Source organism: Prionailurus bengalensis, chromosome C1 (genome assembly GCF_016509475.1).
Source record: "Prionailurus bengalensis isolate Pbe53 chromosome C1, Fcat_Pben_1.1_paternal_pri, whole genome shotgun sequence".
NCBI lineage: Eukaryota > Metazoa > Chordata > Mammalia > Carnivora > Felidae > Prionailurus > Prionailurus bengalensis.
Window position 1 is genome coordinate 86,493,682 of NC_057345.1, and position 22,374 is coordinate 86,516,055.

Consider the following 22,374-nt stretch of genomic DNA (forward strand, 5'->3'; position numbering starts at 1 on the left):
TTTTAGAATTCCAGCCACAACGCAAGGGTGCCTGTATCAGAGATTGACCTTCGCTTTGTTATCATATTTGCTCTATAATGCCTGAAAAGCATGACATGATTAACTTATGTGATGCCTCCGACAAGTTTGAGAACACGAAATGGGAAATAAAATCTGGGAATATTTTCCCACTGAAGAATCTCCCCCCACCCCGCTCCCCCTAGAGAATGTAGCTAATGCCTCTGCCTTACCCTGAACAATATATTAGAACATTTAGCAATTGTAAAAATACCAACCACAAAAATGTGAGTCTGCTTAATTAACAGAACATCTTCATGGTAGAAGTTGATTTTATTTATCTGCCAGTGGAATCCCAAGAGGCAAAAAAATCACTACCAAGGTTGACCAAAGCAGATAATGAACATTATAGATTTTTAGTGAGGTTCTGAGTTCTACTGGCTTTATCTGACTGCATTAAGACACATACACATGCCAAGGTAAAGAAACAACATGTACTGAACTGATTGCACAAAGACTTCATTGTTGGAACATTAACCATGATTATAACAATGTTTTCACAGCTTTGCAATTGTGAGAATATAATGACATTATGGGAGAAGAAGGGGGAAGAAGAGGAGGTGATGAAGCTTAATTAAATATTCCTTGCTACTAGTATGAACAAGGACCCAAACACGGACACTGTGTGGAACACAGATACTAATTCACGCAACAGAGTGAGCAATTCAACAATTTACTGATGCAGACTCTGTATAAAATTCCTCTGCTATGATTCAGTTCTCTTATTTTTTTCCTGTATCCATGTAATCAAAATTTCATCATGATGAATGGTGCCTCGAGTCTTTTTTGGGGGGAAATTAAAAGCAGCAGCAGCAGCAGCTCTGAATACAAGAAATTAACTTTGTGTATAATACACGTAACTTCAGTATCCATGAGGTAACCTATGCCCTAACAACAAATATCTCTTGACACCAAGGGTTTTAACTTTTGCCAGTTCCAAATTAAAGCATTCTTTTAGAAGATTATTTTAGAAGTTTCTTAAACAACAATGCATGGTTTATGTAAAATATAAGAATCAATGTATACTCTCAAGGTCAGATCCAGGGCCAAAATGCACTACCTGAATCTAGTAACACATTTACTCCTTGCTGCATATAGGTTGCACATGAGAAACACAGGCTGCACTTTTCTGTGATCCATGCACTAAATGTTCACAAAAACCAAGTGATCAATGAGACATCCTTCAGCTACTAAAATGAACACTTCCAGTCACAACAGACTTATCAATGAAAATAAAAGCAGTGATTGATGCATCAAAACCATGCCAGGCCGAGTTAGTGCTGGAAAGACCACAGTGAAAGCATGGTAGTCATGAGTTTTCTACTTGTTTTTATAAGGGATTGAGATTATCCTCGCCTCACATGGCTTTTCTCTACACCACAGGCTTTTGCTAACGAGGCATCTCAGGCTTCAAATGAAAACAATCATCCTTTAATGAAAAAGCTGAGAAATGCTTCTCTGGAGTTTCTGATCCTGGAGACAACTTGCAATAGGTCCTTAAGGCAAATGCCATGAGTCAACGAAATTGTAGAAGTCTAGAAGTCTCAGAATGTAAACATTAAAATCGCTGGCCAAGGAGTTCTCTCTGCGGATGAAAACTCCTCACAAGAAGACCTATCTAGAGAGTACCAGCTTCTTGGCTTTTGAAGTTCATGTGACTTTTATGTCCTAGAAGCACTGTACATTTTCTCCTTTGTAGAGACTTCTGTAGTGGATAAAAGTTCATGATGTTGCTTAAAAAAACAAAAACAAAAACAAACAAAAAACCCACACCAATTGTAGCGCAGAGAAGCTACTCAAATACAAAGCAGTTTTGAGGTTTGATTTTGTTTGTTTTACTCTCATATTTTACTTTTGTGGTTGGCATATGGAAAACCAAACTGAGAAATCATAATGTTGGAGTATTTTAAAGGCATGCTATCATAGATATCAACAAGCTTATTTATACAATAAGATCTCTGCAGGAAGTGCTCAGCTCGATGCCACATTCCAGGATAGCCCCCGTTGGTTTCTTTTTCTAGATTGCCCATGTTTACAGGTTTCACGAATACCCCTGAAGTCTTCCCAGTGTGTTTAGCAATGATAAAATTCATGGCAATATCATCACAGTTTTGGGTTTCATCTATCAAGGCATGGACAGCTGCAGGTTGCCTCTGAAAGAGGTCAAGGTATTTGCTATTGAAGAATGAGGCTCCAATCAGCACCAAAGAGTACTGGTCACCATTTCCAAACCCCGGTGTTTGCAGTTCAAAACCTCCATAACTGTAGATACCTGATGAAGTAGAGACATGCTTTCTAGGAACAAATCCTACAATTTGATCAGGAAATTGCTGAAAAGATGGAAAAAAGAACAATTAAGGGTGGCATTTCTTCAGAGCAGACATGGTAAAAAAGGCAATTATTTATTACAGAGAGAATTGAACTGATTTATCAACTTCATTTTATTCCTGGTTTCTACATCTCAATTTCATCTGACTCCAGGCAACTTGATAAATCTATGTCCTGATCAGTTGTAGGTCAAATTCCATTGCAACCCAAATACCTAACAAAATTTCTAGCCTTACAAATGTTCTTTCAATTCAAATGATATCTGATATTAATAAATTCTAGTCACTAAGGAGTCTCGTTCTTTAAAGTTTGCTGCAGAAGAAGCTGACTGTATGAGTGCTATTCATTACAGCAGATAAAAAGATACAGTGTGATTATTTTGAAAAATGGTTTTAATCTCTTAGGAGTACATAAAATTATGGATCTACATGTATGATTCTACTGTTTTTCCACGTTGATTTCAATGTTTTTGAAAGTCACTGTTAATCTTAAACAATGTTATATTTTTCTCCCTTTCAGTTTGGGTGTTTCCTTTTTAAAAATATGAGAAAAAAAAAATATGAGGTGTCTGGGTGGCTCAGTTGGTTAAGTGCCCGACTCCTGACTTTGGCTCAGGTCATGATCTCACAGTTTGTGAGTTCAAGCTCTGCCCTGGGCTCTGCACTGACAGTGCGGAGCCTGCTTGGGATTCTCTCTCTGTCTCTCTCTGCCTCTTCCCTGCTTGCTCTCTCTCTCTCAAAATGAATAAACTTTAAAAAAAAATACAAGGAAAACTATATAACGAGATGTCATCAGGATCTTTGAAGAAAAGATAGCAGTAAAACAATAATATTAAGATGAGAGTAACTAAAAATAAAAATCACCAAACCAGAGAAAACCAGTGAAGCATGGAAAAGAAGTAAGAATTTAGAGAGTTAAAAGGTTTAGTTCAATCTCATAAGTAATTTGTGTTTCACTCACTTACTGAACAGACATTAAACGAGGGACACACACAGACACACACAGACACACAGACACACACACACATCAGGTCGGTTAATTCCCATTTCAAAAACTGCACAGTCTGGGGAGAACATGATCCAGATATGTGAACAAAGGATTCCCATACTACGAGATGCTTGTACACACAGTTGGGTAAACCTCTTGGAAGCACCGAGGACAGGGTGACAGCTGTATTGCTGGGAGGCAAAGTGGAATAGGGGGTCGATGATAAAGGACGGGAGGGAGGCTTCCGAGAGGATGTGCCATTTACCTAATCTAGGAGGATGAGTGAAGTTCCACAGATGACCAGAGGAGGAAAAGTCACAGCACTAAGCAGATAAATACAAAGGCCTGATAGATGTCCATCCCAGCCTTGCCTGCCTCTCTCGTTCACATCACTACACCATGCAGGGCACTGATGGGACTGACTTTGGGAGTCGGGTTACCTTGGGCAATGGATTGAAACTGTTCTTGCTTGTTCTTCTATGAAGAAAACCTAAAAATCATATTTGTCCATCTTTAATTATGGTTTACTTGGATTGTTCTAATTAACCATGGTTCTATTTACCCCGACCCCAGACATTTTAGGTAAATTGATGTTCTACCTGAAATAGAAATTTCACAGCTGGAGTGTTACATTAGAATTTTTTGCCTAAAGAGCTTTTATTTACAAGGCTGGAAAAAGCGCTGATGGGGGAAAAAAAAAACTTGTTGATCAGTATACTCAGCATGAATTTTGAAACTGAAGTTTTGAGAGCAGTGGTATCTACAGGGTAGTGTGAGCACTTACCATTAATATCTAATGTTCTTATATCCCAAGTAGCTAATTAAGGAGAGGTACTATAGTGCAAATTAGACCAGTATTGGGTAGCACAGTGTTTAATTATTTGACACAGCTCAGATTATTGGTATGTGGTTCGTTCTGGTTTCAGGTAACTGTACTGCAACTTGTTGTGTTCTGAAGTTTGTTTGTTTATTTTGAGTGAGAGAGAGATTGAGAGAGAGAGAGAGCGAGCATACACGTGTGCATGGGGAGGGGGGCAGAGAGAAAGGGAAAGTGAGAATCCCAATCAGGCTCCATGCTATCAGCGCAGAGCCCCATGAGGGCTCTCTCTTGTGAACTGTGACATCATAACCTGAGCCAAAATTAAGAGTTGGATGCTTAATCAACTGAGCCACCCAGGTGCCCCAAAGATTTTGGATACTACATGGTACTTTTATTTATTTATTTATTTTAAGTAGGCTTCATGCCCAATGTGGGGCTTGAACTCATGACCCTGAAGTCAAGAGTTGCATGCTCTACCAACGGAGGCAGCTGGGTGCCCCTGAACTACAACTTGTAAAAGCCAACTACTATTAACACATATTCATGAGCAAAGAGTTGTTTTTACAGAATGACAAGAAATTTATGTCTGTTTATTCCAGCTATGATTGAGGAAAAGACCTACATAAACAAATAAATAAAATGGCCACCACAATGATGCACTGGAATTTCTGTTATCACTAATTTCTAAAAAGGGGTTCCAGAATTAGGATTAAATTTTGTCGGTGTAAAGTGCTTTCTTTTAAAGCAAGTTATATACAATATTAATACAGAGATACACTTCTCTTTTGAGATACAGATCTGTGGCCTTGTAGAAAATGTCCCTCGATTCCAGTCTTGGCTATATCAGATAGTTTCCTCATTGTTCTCTGGAAAGTAGTTCCAGCTCTTCTCCCCAATATACCAAATATAAATCAAATACAGATGAAAGATAACTTAACTTGCAGGTTGGCTTAACTGAACACAAAAAATCTTGATTACCATGCACCAAACTTTTCTTTTAGATAAATAGTGTCTACACTGTTTGAGGTGACTCCCACATTAATCCACACTACCCTGGGTAGACCTTCATGCTGAGGAGTTCGTAAAGGAAACAGCAACATTACCTGCCAAACCGAGAAAGCAAAGACAAGGTCTTGGGCACTAATTAGTGTGTCATCATCTACCATTAACACAGCTGAAACGAGAGAGAGACAAATTTGAATCCAACAGTTTGGAAATGAAAACAAAACTAGTATCTAGACGGTGTCTAGATAGATCATTCAAAGGAATACTTTTCTGGACAAAATAAGTGAACAAGAAATGTATTCTTGGAGACATTTGTCTTGTAGAAAAAGTGTGTGTTTGAATTGTAATTGATTTCATAATTGCCTGACCGGGAAATGATCATGCAGTTATCAACCACTATCCTAGAAATGAATGATCACGCAAATAAACAACACTGGGGGTCTTTTAAGCAAATCGCAATGCTCAAAAAACTGCTCTGAATGGGAGGAAAAGGGAGGTGGCAAAGAAATACATTAAGCATAAGCTGAATGCCATTTTACTACTTTCTCCGATATAACATGTAATTATAGTGTATCTTCTTTCACAACATTAACCTCTCTGTCACTGTTGCAAGACGTGTGATTTCTTCCCAAGGAAACTGCTTCTTGACATCTTGAAAATTGGCCCCTTAAGTTTTTCAAAGTGTTTTCTTTTGATTAAATTTTCCTACTTTCTCAGCATAATTAGGACAGAAGGCCGGAAATACACATGCCCGCCTCCCAGCTCCGGTTAGCTGCAGCCCTTGCTGGCTAAGAACCCAGCTGCAACTCACCATTGGTTTCCAGTTCAGGAAAGACCTGGAGTCGATTTCTCATCCTGTTTGTTGTCTGTAGTTTGAAGATCACAGGGACGGGGTGAGGCCCTAGAGAATTCCATAACTCATCCGGTCCCTTCTCCCCAATGTTGTTCCATACCACGATCACTTTATGCAGGTGTGGCACTGCCTGATAATGATTTAGAAGTCTCAGTAAGAGGTCTGTTCTGTTGTATGTCTGCATTATCAGAGTAAAGGAATCCAGGGTGGACTTGCCCGGGGATTTTATTTCCCTACGCAGAGTGAGCATCTTGTCTTCTTTAATATTTGGAAGTAAAGTGGTCAGAGCCCCAGCTACCAGCAGCAGCACAAGGATGGCCACCAAAGAGAAACGAAGCACTCGAATCCCCATCACTCTTCCAGGAAGTTTGCAGATGTGGCAGCACCTGGAATAGAAATGGAAATAAAATACAGAGTGTTAGCATTCTTACTGGTTCCCAGGTTTTTGTTTTTGTTTTGTTTCTTTTTGAGAGAGAGAGAGGGCACACGAGTGAACAGGGGAGGGGAAGAGACACACAGGGAAAGAGAGACAGAGAGAACCCCCAAGCAAGCCCCATGTTCTCAGCACACAGCCCAATGTGGGGCTTGAACCTGAGAACCACGAGACCATGACTTGAGCCAAAATCAAGAGTCAGAGGTTTAACCGACTGAGCCACCCAGATGCCCCTTTGTTTTTGCTTTTTTAAGGACAGAAGTTAACTTTATTTTAGTTGATTAAAATTTTTTTTAATGCTTATTTATTTTTGAGCGAGAGAGACAGAGCATGAGCAAGGGAGAGGCAGAGAGACAGGGAGACACAGAATCTGAAGCAGACTCCAGGCTCTGAGCTGTCAGCACAGAGCCAGATATGGGGCTTGAACTCACAAACCACGAGATCATGACCTGAGCCGAAGTTGGATGCTTAATCGATTGAGCCACCCAAGCGCCCCTATTTTAGTTGATTTAAATTCACAGTTCTCCAGGCCTCTTAAAGGTAAAAATAAAAGGTACAGTGAACAAACCTCCTGGGCCTGTTTGCTTTGCAGTTATGGACAAAAGATCATCTACATAGAAGCCGAAAGAATTAAGCAGTGCCTTCAAAACTCTGTCTTCCTTTTAATGTGAAATATTTGGAACTGAGATTATTTTTTCAAATGGGATTACATTTCTCTTAGTAGTGTATTAATTCTTTAAATAGCTTTACTGAGATATCTTTGACATAAAAATTGTATATATTTAAAGTGTACAATGTGATGTTCTGCTATGTGTATACTGCTGACCCTTGAAGAATACAGGTTTGAACCACATGGGTCCACTTAGAATGTGGAGTTTATTCAATAAATATAGCAAAGTACTTTCAATGGACTTTCTCTTCCTTATGATTTTCTTAACAACATTTTCTTTCTTTTGGCTTACTTTATTGTAAGAATACAACATATAATACATATACAAAATATGTGTTAATCTACTGTTTATATTATGGGTAAAGCGTCCGGTCACCAGTAGGCTATTATTTGTTAAGTTTGGGGGTAGTTGAAAGTTACGTGTGGATTTTCGACTGTGCAGGGTGTTGGTGCTCCTACCCTCACATTAAGGGTCAATTATACTTCAGTGCACAGATTTAAACTTACTTTTGGTAGCAAACTTTTTTCCAAATGAAATCATTTGCAGAACCCTAATATAAGAAACAGATGATGATGGTAGTAGCAGCAGCAACAAACAATTACAGTGGGTTTACTACTTATCAGGTCCTGTACTAAGAGCTGCACATGTCATAATATGTACTTACTCGCTCAATCAAATAGACAAACAGTTATAAGCACTTATTGTGCCAGGCACTGTTTTCGGTTCTGTGGATACAGTAATGAATAAGATGGACAAAGTCTCTGCTGTTAGAAGGAGAGGAAGCAGTAGAAAGGGGCAGACAAAAAGTAAACTCAAAGATAATTTAGAATAGTGGTAATGCAGAGAATAAATCAGAGTGGCATAAGCAAGGACCAGGTTATCAGGGATCTTATCAGTTGATGAAGGAATATAGATTTGTTTTTAAACGTTTATTTATTTATTATTTATTTATTTATTTTTACATTTTTTTCAACATTTATTTTTGAGAGACAGATCATGAGCGGGAGAGGGGCAGAGAGAGAGGAAGACACAGAATCTGTAGCAGGCTCTAGGCTCCCAGCTGTCAGCACGGAGCTGGACGCGGGGCTCGAACCCATGAACCATGAGATCATGACCTGAACCGAAGTCAGATGTTTAACTGACTAAACCACCCAGGAGCCCCTAAACGTTTCTTCTGAGAGAGAGAGAGAGACAGAGAGAGAGAGAGAGAGAGAGAGAGAGAGAGAGAGAGAGAGAGAGAACAAGCAGGGGAGGGGCAGAGAGAGAGGGAGACACAGAATCCAAAGCAGGCTCCAGGCTGACTGCTCAGCATGGGGCTTGAACTCATGAACCATGAGATCATGCCCTGAGCTGAAGTCGGACACTTAACTGACTGAGCCACCCAGGCGGCCCTAGAGTTTATTCTAATTGAGATGGAAAGCCATTATAGGGTTCTGATCAGGAGAGTGACAGGATCTAGTTTATTTTTTACTGTAGCCTGGGTTAAATATCTTTCTCAATATTACGAAGCAACTAAGAAATGGATGTGGAATCTACACCTGGGCAAATCTGCTGCCAGAGCCAGGCTGTTCATCATTATGAGCTAGGAATATACTGCTGAATTTCAATTCGGGTTGAAGTCGGGGAGGGCTTTGGAGCTTCCAAATCACCCTGTCTCACAGTACATGAGGGTCAGGAGGTACTGTAATCAGCTATGTACTCCCCTATCCCTCATGGTACCTGAAGGATGTGCTTAAGGTGGCTACAGAATAGTAGGTGAACCCCCAATTCGTGTGGCCTGGATACTCATTGGCCAAACACATCTGTCTGCTCAGACCTCTCATTCGCTTACGTCAGAAAAGGCTGAATCTCACAAGCAGTTTTACAGAGATGTGGAGCTTTGATTTCCTAGCCTCCAATACAGTTTCACTCTGACCCCTGCCGCCTCCTTTGGGAGCACTGCTGACTTTCAGTTTTTGCTGTTTTGTATTCTTCTATTTCTGCTTCTGATTCCAGACTTCCCTTACTTCTCCACAAGCCTCCATAAGCCTGTGAGGGAAGTCCTTACCGTGCATTTCGGCAGCTGAGCCTTCCTATACATCTTAGCATATATATATCCTAGATCCATTTGACTGTTCTGTTCAAGTACAAAAGCCAGAAAATGAGGAAAACAGATATTCCTTTAAAGGACTGAAAACAAAAATCAACCAGACATTTCTAAATACTTAAAAAATTCCTTTAAGAAAAACATAGATTTTAGAACCACAAAGAATGAGGTTTCATTATTCTTGATGACTTTAATGGATCCATAGTCTATCCTTATTATATTTTGGTACAATTTCTCTTCTTAGGCTATACAATAAATGAATACTCTCATCCATTCCACAATACAGACAAATATGATAAAGCTAGAAGAGACTTCTTACTGCTCCCTCACAGATGTGGTATGTTAACTGTACCAAGCCACTGTCGCTGTCCTTCTCTGTGTAACACTGCCTCTGTACAGTTGGGTTTTTGTTTTTTTGTTTGTTTTTGGTTGTCTCCATCTCCTTAGAAAAGCACAGTGTTTGTGGATACCTAAGCTCTTGACTTCACACCCTGTGGTTTAACTCAGCATGTGCTGCCACACTACCATTCCACAGGCAATCCTGACACTGTGGTGTAAATCATCCCATCCTACAGATTGGATTCCCACCGAAATCTCACTTTAGTTTCCAAGTGATGTTCAGTCAACCTTTTGTTTTTCATTAAGATTTAGCAGCGGTGGAATTCAAAGGACAATCCCATTCTCGTGATCTTGTTTCACGCGGTAGAGTGTTTTCTAATTGTAGAAACGATTTATATATAGTTCAGCAAGGACATAGAGAGACCATATAGTCCATGACTTTAACATCTCCCTTTGAAGTTTATGAGAATGGGGAATGGGGAATTCCAAGGGGGGTGGGGAGGGGCATACGCTCCATGATTTTACAGTGGGCGGAGGCATGTGCAAGCAAAGAAAGAGGTTATTCATAAGATCAGGGGGATGGTCATTGTCATTCAGCAGCTCTCACTTTTCAAAAGTCCAGATCTGTAAAGCAATGTTACCTTGTAGTAACCTTTACAGAGATTTTTCAAAGATACTCTCTCCAGGACCTTCTCTGCAGCCTGTTCTGTTAAGAAAAGCAATTTTGTGTTTCTCCTTTTATCATGGCCTCACTCAAGAGATGAATAAAATGAATTTACTTTTGAAATAACCTTAGCTTTACTATGATTATTTCTTCAAGGACAGTAATTTAAGGCTTTAGAATACAATGTTTTCATTACATGCACCCTCTTACTAAAACACATACTATTAAAGTAGTCAACCAAAAACCATTATGAATTAATAATCTTGGTTCAAAGGCCTTGAAAATCCTTCTAATATATTGAATCAAAAGGCAGGTCTCATAAAACATATTTTCAGTTCTGCATAAAAACGGCTAGTATAAACAACGAGAGCGAAGAATCATCCAGCAACTGCATTAAAATATACCCTGATTAAAATCTTTGTGTTCATTTTCCACAGGTGACGAGGAATAGCATATTGTAAAACTTACACAGAAGTGTTTCTAGCTTCTGAAGTAGACACATAACTATCTGGCGTTTTAGTCTAGAAAAAGTAATGAAAACTAATTACTGTAGCCTACTATAAATATACATTGTCAAAGACACTCATGAGTATTTCACTTTTGTCTAGACTTTCAAGCAGGATTTATCCCCATGCCCATCATAGAAATTTCCTCAGATAACTTCTAATCCCCTATTTTACCTGTATCAAAATGTTGTGGGAGATATGAATAATTTATCTTTAGAAATACAGTGTAAATATTTCATGTGGTATTTATTAAACAATGCAACCCAATAAGCTAATGTAAGATTTTTAATCTGTCTAGAAAAGCAAGAACTTCAGGGGCGCCTGGGTGGCTCAGTCGGTTAAGCGTCCGCCTTCAACTCAGGTCATGATCTCGCGGTCACTGAGTTCCAGCCCCGTGTGGGCTCGGAGCCTGGAGCCTGCTTCCAATTCTGTCTCCCTCTCTCTCTGCCCCTCCCCCATTCATGCTCTGTCTCTCTCTGTCTCAAAAATAAATAAATGTTAAAACAAAATTAAAAAGAAAAGCAAGAACTTCATAGACCACAGTGCAAGTGGCATGTGTGTGCTTCGAGAACAGGTGGAGTCTAGAGCCCCACTGCAGGCCCACCAGAAACAGTTCCAGATCTGTTCGGAGAGGAACGAGGAATTCACTGGCTATCTGGATTCCAGTTTATGGCTTTCTTCTGTTCTTTTTCTAGAGAAATAACTTATCATCTAATTCACAGCTTTGAGCTTTGAACAGGAGATACGAGAAAGAACACATCTGGATGGTCTACATCTTCTGTGCAAAGAACCAAGAAGGTACCTCCTAGCTCTCTTGCCCTTAATTCCTACACCTTCTTCTTAGGTTTTTTTATTATTTTTTTAATGCCTGTATAGATTTACTGACACCTTGTCTCATTCTAAAAGGGATCTGACAGCTCTTAGACTATTCCTCCTCTGCCTTTCTCCAATCCATGACTACAGATTAAATGTGACCTTAATAAACACGGTAAATGTCAGCATAACACAACAAAAAGTCCTCCTCTTCTCCTGATTATCTGAAAAATCAAAGATTCCCAAATGGTATTTTTTTGCACATATGTTGTTAGTTCTTCATAGGTAGAGAGCACATCCGTTTGGTTATTTTCATATTGTTATTCTAGCATCTTCTACACCAGGAATTTTCAGCTGGGGATGACTTTGTTCTCCAGGTGACATGTGGCAAAGACCAGAGACATTTTTGACTGTCAGGACTGGGGAGGAGATGCTATCGAGTGGGAAGATGTCACGGTTGCCGCTAAACATCCCGCAATGGACAGGACACCCCTCCAAAGGGAAGAATTATCCAGCCTAACATGCCAATAATGCTGAGGTTGAAAAACCCTGCTCTACATATATTTTACCTAACAAGACCTACTTGAACATGATTGGGGGAAGGAGTGCTAGCCAAGTGGCCTCTGAAAACCCCAATGCTTTGGTTATGAACCATAAGTGATAAAGCCATGGCTCCAAAGCTGCCCCAATATTTATATGCTTTACTGCACAAACACATAAACTCAGAAAGCTGAAAGAGAGCTCAGAGCTCTCCTAAGTCAACTTCCCTATTTCATTAAGAACCCAAGGTTCAGCATAAGGGACTTGCCTAGGTTCATGCAGCTACATGCGGCACACCAGCAGCAGAACCAGGGCAAGAATCTAGACCTCCTGATGGCACAGTCCGTGGTGACCCTTTCCACTGTGTTATGGTAAATTCTGCAATCATGTATCAAAAAATCAGTACGCAAGACTGTCACTGTCTGTAAGATAATATAAAAACTCATACTTAGTATGCTGGAGTATTTTTTTCCAACGTAAGATTTATTTCCAGGGTGCCTGGGTGGCTCAGTCAGTTAAGCATCCGACTTCACCTCAGGTCATGAACTCGTGGATTGTGGGTTTGAGCCCTGTGTCGGGCTCTGTGCTGACAGCTCTGAGCCTGAAGCCTGCTTCAGATTCTGGGTCTCCCTCTTTCTCTGCACCCTCCCCTGCTCGCACTCTGCCTCTCTCTCTGTCAAAAATAAATAAACTTCAAAAAAAAAAAAAACCCAACAAAAACAAAACAAAAAGATTTATTTCTTATACCATAAATTTCACACACTTAAAGTACAACTGACTCTCAAACAACACAGGGATTAGGAGCACCAACCACTCCACCCTGCACAAAAATCCACGTATGACTTTTAACCACCCCCCCCCCCCCAGACGTAACTACTAGTAGCCTACTAAGGAGCCTTAGCGGTAACATGAACAGTTGATTAACACATATTTTGAATGTTATCTGTAGTATATACTGCATTCCTACCATGACATTAGCCAGAGAGAAGGAAATGTTATTAAGAAAATCATCAGGAAGAGAAAACCCATTTATAGCACCGTACCGTATTTATTGAAAAATATCTGCGTGAAAGTGGACCCGTGCAGTTCAAACCCATGTTGTTCGAAGGGTCAACTAAAAGGTTCAGTGGCTTTCAGTATATTCACAGAACTGTGCAACCACTGCCACAATCTAACTTTAAAACATTTTCAACACCCCCAAAAGAAACTCCAGACCCCTCCATTAGCAGTCGCTCGACATTCTCCTTTTCCCCAATCTCCCCGCCAGCAGCAGGCAACCACTAATCTACTTGATCACCATAGATTTGCCTCGCCTGGACGTTGCATATAAATGGAAATCGTACAGTACATCACCTTTGTGTCTGGCTTCACTCAGCATAATGTTTTCAAGGTTCACCCATGTCATAGTATACATCAGGACCTCATTCATTTACTTTTTTTATTGCCATGTAACGTTCCATTCCCGTACAGATAGAACACATTTTGTTTACCTGTTTATCAGTTGCTGGATACTCGGGTTGTTTCCAGTTTGCTATTATGAATAATGCTGCTCTGAACGTTCATGGACAGGTTTTTATGTGAACATGTTTCCATGTCTCTTGGGTATATACTTAGCAGTGGAGCTGCAGGGTCACTATGTCAGAATCTTAAAAAAAATTTTTTTTAACATTTATTTATTTTTGAGAGAGAGAGGGAGAATGTGGGTGAGTGGGAGAGGGCTAGAAAGAGGGAAACAGAGGATCTGAAGCAGGTTCTGCACAGTGAGCACAGAGCCCAATATGGGCCTCAAACTCATGAACTGTGAGATCATGACCTGAGCCAAAATCAAGAGTTGGGTATTTAACCAACTGAGCCACCCAGGTGCCCCAGAAATTGTTTAATATCTGAGAACTGAACAGCTTTTGGAAGAGTATTATTTGAAACATTAAAAAAAAATCTCTTAAATGTAGGTAGAAGATTAAGAAAGTAAATAACACATAGTTTATAAAGCAACAGTTGCACATTCTCTAATGCGTGTCTCTCAATGGACCAGGAAATTTGAATTGTCAAAAACCCACTATTCAGTGGGATATTTACTTATATCATCTACCAAAATTCCTTAGAAGGAAGGCTGCTAAATGTTGAATGAATAATTCTTTTCTCAGGGCCAGTTCCTTCAGACTGAAAAGGCAACAATTATCCAGACAGAAGATGAAAACAAATATGCCAGAGCATAGTATGAACAAAGATTAGTTATGTCCTCTGACTCAGAAAGTAGAAACGCAGTGAGCAGCCTGACGTCGTACATTGAGAAGCTGTCATTTTCATTTTGATGCCACAGATGGCAGAGGAGCAATAATTATTCTGCCATTTCACTACTAGATTTGCCTCATATTGTACAGATTGTTTTCTCCTCTGGTTCATCCTCCAAAATATGTACTTGCCTAAAAACTGATGATTATAGAATATAGATGCTCAGAAAAGGGCCCGCGGCTGCCAAGAGATAAAATCATTTCCAAAGTAGAATGCAGAAGCCAATTCAGAACCTGGGCTTTCCTTCCATGAACATGTGACAGGGGTTGGAAGAGGCGGCTATGATGCAACTGATAAGCAGCCTCTGACCAGGTTCATGGTCACATGGACACATATTGCTCAATCTGAGGCAAATTCCAAAAGGACTCTTCTCTTATGATATCCGACAGTTACTGTGCTGGCTTAGGACTCCATGTGTTGGTACATGCTATTTTCACTACCTACAAAGCCCTTCCTGGTCCCCACCTGACAAACTTCTACTCCCGTCTGTCCCCTGCCAAATATCTTTCAAAAATCCCGTCCCCTGCAAAGGTTCCTCTCAAGCTCTCCAAATCTTAGTGCTCCTGGGAACTGAGAACACACCGTCACAAGGCTTTGTTTCCAGGTATTACGACCATGAGCTATGCTCCCTCTGGAGTGTGACATTATCTAAAGGGCAGTTTCTGTTAGTCTCTGTAATCCACAACAGCGCCTGGCCCATTTCAGTAAGTGCTTCCAACTCTTTATGGTTAAATGACACGGGGGGAATCTATGTTTAAATTGTCTTCAACAACACAATGGATAAGAAATGCCTGAAACTAACAGAATGAACTTAAATTAAATGTAAACAAAGGCCCCCTTAAGCCTATACAGTACCCAAGAAAGCCTACCCTATGCAAAAAACCTGGGTTATCCCCCATTTGGCGACTAGAACAGCCAGGTATGAAATGTGGTCTCAAGCACAAGCCACCTTTCTACCATCAGTTCTGGGATCAAGCTACCTGATAAATACAAGATGTCCCACAACTCTCATTTCTCCCCCACATCTTTTCAAAGATATTCTGCATTGAAATACCTTTGTATATTCTTGTTTCCATGGAAGCTCTAGGAGAACACCCGATTTGCCTTGGGGGAGTCATCACTCGTTAGATCACCCTTGTGAATTTCCCCAAACTTTTAGGGACTAACAAAAATCAGAAGCTATATGACTCCATCTGGCAGGCACTATACACGATTAACCAACAGACAATACAATCTTACCTAGCTGAGAAATGAAAATTTAGTTTCGATTCAGAAACTGACAAAAAAAAAAAACCAAACCCTTAGACTTCAGGACAATTGGCAGAAAAAGAAAACTAAGTGAGAACACTGCCCCCAAGTGTCATTCACTATTGCCCAGAGTAAGCCTCTTGCATTATAATTTCGAGCCACGCAAACTAGAATTTACTTCATGGCAAAACATAGAATGCTAGAAATAGTACATGAAGGTCACTTTTCTTCAAAAGTCGTTTCCAGGTGTTCTACGGTATCCTGGGAAGTTTGGCTGTTAGTATTTTCCCCATATTCAAGAAATTCATTCTTTTCACTGCTATTTTTTTTAAGTGCCACACCACTTTTCTCATCCTTTTCCAACTTTTTTTTATGTTTATTCATTTTTGCAAGACAGAGAGAGACAGCACAAGCAGGGGTGGGGTGGAGGCGGGGGGAGGGACACAGAATCTGAAGCAGGCTCCAGGCTCTGAGCTGTCAGCACAGAGCCTGATGTGGGGCTTGAACTCATGAACCATGAGATCATGACCTGAGCCGAAGTCAGATGCTCAACCGACTGAGCCACCCAGGCACCCCTCCTTTACCAACTTCTATTCTCTACTTCCTAAATGATTTTCCCTCACTTTTCCTCCTGAAGAACCCATCTGTTTTTACAAGGCTCTTCTTAACTCCCATTACTTTCTTCATAGGTCTAAATACATCAAAATAAGTTATTTTGTGTTATTAATAAATATTCTGTATTTAGGAATAGGAAAAACTGGAGTGGGAATAGACTTATAGTCATAATAAATGATAAAAGTGTCCACAGTGTCAGATTCATCTTGTGATCATGCTGTATTTATGATCAATGGTACAGTGTTCTGAATGGACCATTCAGATGACCACAATCTAGATCACCTGTGTCATGGACTGGCTGCTAGCATGAACATGATTAGTCTTTTTTTATATTCACAGTCTAACTGCCGACATATATAAGATCCCTGACAGCCAATTTAAAGCCTGTCTTTTAGAAGGCATAGTCCTGCAGTCACTTCATTCTGAAACTGTAGTTCTGAAACAGACATGCTAAAGCAGATTGATAAAGAGCTACCTTTACTGCAAGACCACATTTGAATAGATAGATGCTGCAGCTACAGGTCATTTCTCACTACAAGCTGTAAGCAAAGAATTTCTGTACTGGGTACACTGAAGATCAAGTCCTCCTGTAGGCAGCCTGGCTGAGTGAGCCATTCTTTTATAGGTAAATCAAGGTTGAGTGAATACCAAGGGCAGCATTTAAAATAGGGATAACAGCCAATAAGTACCCGTGTTTCCATTTCCCTCTCCAATCCTACCCCATATCCATAGCAAAGGTTGCCCAAGAGTCCTGGCATTTTTTTTCCTCCTAAGCCTCTACAAAAGCATCATATTTTTTTTAATACTTCCTCAGACAGCTACTGTCAATTAACTGGATTTACTTAATCATCACTCATTTAAGAGGACATAATATATAAATATTATGTGTAAAGTTTTTTTAAAAGTACTGCCTCCTTTAATACAGCCATTTGTTAGGGAGGCAGACAGTGAGGTCCTCTCTACCCTCAAAGCGCACAGGTTATGCTAGATAAAATTATGCTAGATAAAAGTTTGTTTTAGCCTTGCAGCCTTCTCCCGGAACTGCCAATTAATTGTAGCTATGATGAAGATGATGATGATGTTTGGAGATGACCAATTCCATGGACATGTATTAGGGTCAGGAGCAGGAATGGCTTTATTTCTAAGAGGAACATCCACAACTTGTAAGGATCCAAGGAGTCAATGCATCCTAAGAAGAAAGCCTAGAAATAGAAAAGCATTTTTAGCTCAGTACAGTGCCATGCAAAATTAGTTCCAGAAATGGGTCAAAAAGAAACCAAGTACATCTGCAAATGTATTACTTTTACCATTCTAGGATAAGAGAGCTTTTCATTTGAACTTCTGTTTCAGTCACAAGAAAATGGAGGGAAGGCAAGACTGTCAGGCAACAGATCTCTGGAATATTCTATGGAACCTTCTTTCTGTTACAAAATACTGGTTTTCAGCAATAAACTCACATTCCAAAATAGCTCTCTAAGAGAATCAGATTTCATACGTATGAATTATAATTCATAAATAGTTTCAGATATCAAACCTAACATCAAAGCAATCCTAATTCGTATAAACTTTCTAACATTATTAGAGGAAGGCCGAAATACCATGGTAAATATTCATCAGTCAACATTTACAGGCCCCTCCCACCTGCACCAGACCGTCAGGCCCTAGGGATGGTAGTGCCCAGACCACCCAGTCCCTGCCCTCAGGGAGCTCAGCAACAGTAATGAAAATCGGCAGACCTCTGCCTTCTGTGTGCTACAGAATACCTCAAATCGGCAATGTTTCAAACTTTAGAGAAGGAAATTAAAACGTATCCACCCCCATTTTGTAGATGGGATAGCTAAGACTGAGCATGTTAAATGATTTTCCCTGAGCACAGTAGGTCCCACCAAACTCCAAACTCTCACACGTGAGTCACTTTGTATTTTCAGTGTCCTCTGCACAGTCTCTTATCTTCAGCTTTGTTCTAGTACCAGAGTATTTCAACTATATGGGTATTGGCTTTATTCTGTAAGCTGAACTATTTCAATGGATAAGACTAAAAAGAGGCCTTACAGTATTTTCTAACAGACCCCGGCTCAAGTAAGAACTTTTATTTCCAAGGAAACAAGAGTACCTCTATAGGAAATTATTTTTCTCAGATAAAAATATTGGTACTACACTCATGTTCACAGCAGCATTACTCTCAATAGTCAAAAGGTGGAAGCAATCCAATATCCACTAACAGAAGAATGGATAAACAAAATGTGTTATATACATACAGTGAAATATTATTTAGCCTTTAAGAGGAAGGACATTCTAACACATGGATGGATGTGTTAGAATGGCTACACCATGGATGAATCTTGAGGATATTATGCTAAGTGAAATAAACCAGTCACAAAAAGACAAATACAACATGATTCCACTTATATGAGGTATCTAGAGTAGTTAAATTCATACAGATAAAAAGTAGAATGGTGGTTGCCAGGGGCTGGGGGAAGGCGGAAATGGGCAGTTGGTTAATGATACAGAGTTTCAGTTCTGCAAGATGAAAAAGTTCAGGAGATTGGTTGCTCAACAATGTAAATGCTCAGTACTAAACTATACACTTGAAAATGGAGAAGATAGCAAATATTATGTGTACTCTACCACAATTAAAAAAACAAAAAAAAATACTGGCACTTACCTCATTATGGTAAAGTTTTAATTTTTTAAAAATTTCCTTTATGGCTTCTGTAATTGATAGGAACAGGATCTCTTGGCACTATTAGGGGAAATCAAAGAATTTTCTGTGATGTTTTTGTCAGTCATCAGGAGATTTTTAAAACTGCTTTTAATGCCATTGTCTATAGGCTTCAAATTATTTTTAGAAATTAAAATTAGGTGTTCTGTGTTTTAAAAGTTACATTTGGGGCATTCACTTTTGAATGTACCTTCTCTGTAAAGAGAGCTTTCCTACTATTCTTACTTTCGAATCTTATATTCTAATAAACTTTTGTCTGCTGCTCAAAAAATAAATAGATAGATAGATAGATAGATAGATAAATAAATAAATAAATAAATAAATAAATAAATAAATATTTAGGCAGTGAGATAGAGAATGTCTTCCTGTGAGGTTGCAGCTAATGCTGCTGTATTTTTGTCTTCATCTTTGGGACGTATGCAGAGGCAGAAAAAAAATCACATCATCCTACCTAATGGGTTTGCACAACTGAAACCTATATGCCATATATATGTGCCATGAAGCAAAACCATGGAATGCAATTTGCACTTATGCTCAATTTCTAGATTTTTAAGAATCTGTAGTTTTATATACCATCACAGTTTCTTTTTTCACTCGAGGTTCACAGGGCATTCAATTTGAAGCATCTAAAAAAGCATGGGGTGTAAATTGGGCTGCAGATAAATGCCAGGGTTGATCACTGAGGAATGACGGATGGCATCCTTCCTATTCCTTACTGACAACTGTCTGAAAGGAGCTGGAACCCTGACTGGAGATAAGCGTCTGCCCCTTTATTCTCTCTGCTTTCATTTCTCACAGTCCTCACTCACATGTCTGAGAAGCTGGGGGCTTTCTCTGTTGCTTAGTGCAATGCAATTAATTAGTGGAAGAAGATCTAAACAAATGTTCAAAAGTGCAGGATAGGAATCTACTTATTAGTTTTAAATGTTCATTACTATATCTATTTTATAACCTTAAAAACCCATTTAATCTTTTAAGACATGAAGGCATTAAGAATTATGGTTGGAGTCTTTCAAAATCCTGCCTCTGTAATGACCACCTGAATTGAGCTGAAGAATCATTTTTTGGTTTTCTGAAATAATGTTCCTTCATGATACAAGTTATTGAAGGGACAATAGGATGGCTGGGACAAAAGGCTTGATACATACCAAAAGACTCTCTGAGTGACAGTTGTGTCCCTTTGCTACACCAAGGGCATACCTTGTACACATATTAAACATCAGACAATTCTAAAATCCTAGACTGATTTGCCTGCCACCCTCTCTCCTCACATCAGCTTCTTCTTCCCAAAAAATTCTTCTGGGGAAAGAACTTTTGACTTAATTGGCTTTTTAATTGTTTCCCTCCAACTGTCTTGTGTCCAGCACAGAGCCTAGCAGATAGCAGACAATAAATGCTGAATGAAAGAAACTAACTTTAACTTTGATAGGACAATATATATCGGTCAACATATATAGAAGAAATATTTCAAGTGACAAAAGAACTGAGACACAAACATTTCCCACTCCTAGAACTTTTCCTGATTTAACTAGTGTCCAGTTTGTATTTCCAACAAAATGACTTTAGTATTGAAGTTGGTAATCATGCCATCCAAGACTGAAAGATGTGAAGTAGGACTGTCACTTTTTGAAGGGAGAAGGCCCTCACGGGAATATCTGTATCCTTCCGGGTGGGGAATGGGGCACCTGGGGAGTCCCAGGAAACCATTGTAACTGAAATCAAACTTCAATTTCTCCAACTTGTATTTGAAAGGGATAATGCAGATTTCTCCATAAACCAGCTGAGAAATTTCTTATTTGTAGCAATATAGGATAAAATGCAGAATTTATTTTCAAAGGCAGAATACAAAAACACAGGTTCAAATTGCATCTGACCTTGATGAATTAAGAGAACACTGGAAATCAGTTACTGAAAGCTGGTTATTTGCATACATCTCCCCCTCCTCTCCCCACTTGATCATATTGAAATAAAGCCGTTTGGAGAAAAACCCAATTACCATGGAAATACTTATCTTTAGCCTAGTTTGCACCCACTTAATGTTTGCCCAGCAGTGCAGTAGAGTAAAATTCAAAGTCTATGGCTAATATAAAAGCTTCCTAAAAAATATATGTAAATTCTACTGATTAAGAATATTTCTATGTTTAAGTTAAAATAATGAAATATATGTCCAAAAAGGCAAAGAGAAAATACTCTTTCCAGAACTTAATTTCTGGAACCTAGATGTTTTACACAGCAATTTTAATTAACATGAACACTGAATAAAATTACATTTTCAAAAATAAAGCCAACGAATCCCTATCTCACTCACGCACAAAGTTCCAAGAACCAGAGCAAAACATGCATATATCCTTACTGCAAAAATTTTTTTTACCACAAAAGCATTTTGCTATTTCCTTACCTCGAGTGCAGACGATTGCAGTGTGGACAGCAGATTTACTTGCTTGCAGCCTGGTTCTCATAGAACGGAAGGGGCCTCTCGCTCGCTCATTTTTTGTTTTTGTTTTTGTTTTTTTCTAAACCCAGCAGCGTGCATCCACCCAGCCTCATTCGCTGGACTGATAACCTGGAAAAAACACCGCCCGCAAAGTGAGCGCCTGAAGCAGGGGACAGTCCCCGGGTGGCCGCCCCTCCCTTTCGGTGACGCTCCACTTCCTGTTAGACTAAAAGGCAGTTCCCAAGAAGCTCCGTTTTGTAGTTTCTAGCCCACTTCCAAAAGCCAGCCCTCCTTTCTCGCATTTCTTCCCCAAGGTAACAACTTTTAATCATTCACGTGATGGACCACCTGACCTCACCCAACCAAACAATTTTCCGGAAAGGCGCCCGCAGGAAGGTTCCAACCACTGTGGGTGACTGGGGCAGGTCCGAGGGCTCGTCTCCCTGCGCCCCGCGAGCACTCGCATCCCACCGACCGGCCAGCTCCTCCAGCATTTCCCTCAAATGCGCAGGGCGGCTCTGACAAGAATTACAGCCGCGGCTGCGGCCCTCAGGATGACCTGGAAGTGAAGAGGGACCTGCACGAACTCGAATTTCGGGTGGTTCGCGGGCTGAGATTGTCCGGGAAGCAATGCCTTACCCAAACCTCAATTCCAACACGGTCTCCTAGGAGTTTCCTTTAAAGGGCGTCTTCTGATACATTAAACATTCTTTAGAAAGACACTTATTGATTGCTTCCTACTTGGCAGTATGGAAGGCCAGGCGCTGTTTTGGGGGACCGGATTACTAGGATTTGGGTGCCCCAGAGTTCACCCAGTAACACCATCACTTACGCTTCCTGCGGGCTGGCAGCAACGCGTTCTGGGTTTTAAAGCACTGCTACCTAAAGCACCGGGACTTAGTTAAGAGGGGGCAATGGTGAAAGGGCAGGCGCTGGACACCAGCGCATCCGGGAACATCAG

General features: G+C 40.0%; 1 protein-coding gene across 3 annotated transcripts; it reads right to left on the minus strand.

The window, feature by feature from the left end:
- Window positions 1–311: 311 nt before the first annotated feature.
- Window positions 312–21,886, minus strand: EXTL2 (exostosin like glycosyltransferase 2). 3 transcript variants are annotated; one of them, XM_043575685.1, is made up of 6 exons: window positions 21,772–21,886; window positions 21,378–21,542; window positions 18,923–19,000; window positions 6,009–6,436; window positions 5,296–5,366; window positions 312–2,387 (listed from the first exon to the last, which is right to left on the minus strand). In XM_043575685.1, exons 3-6 carry the CDS (start codon window positions 18,925–18,927, stop codon window positions 1,899–1,901), a joined length of 993 nt encoding a protein of 330 aa, XP_043431620.1. In that variant the 5' UTR covers window positions 18,928–19,000; window positions 21,378–21,542; window positions 21,772–21,886; the 3' UTR covers window positions 312–1,898. The 3 variants fall into 3 exon arrangements, with proteins under 3 accessions (XP_043431620.1, XP_043431619.1, XP_043431618.1); XM_043575684.1 differs by having other exon boundaries at window positions 21,762–21,876; XM_043575683.1 differs by lacking the exon at window positions 21,772–21,886 and having other exon boundaries at window positions 21,378–21,742.
- Window positions 21,887–22,374: the final 488 nt, after the last annotated feature.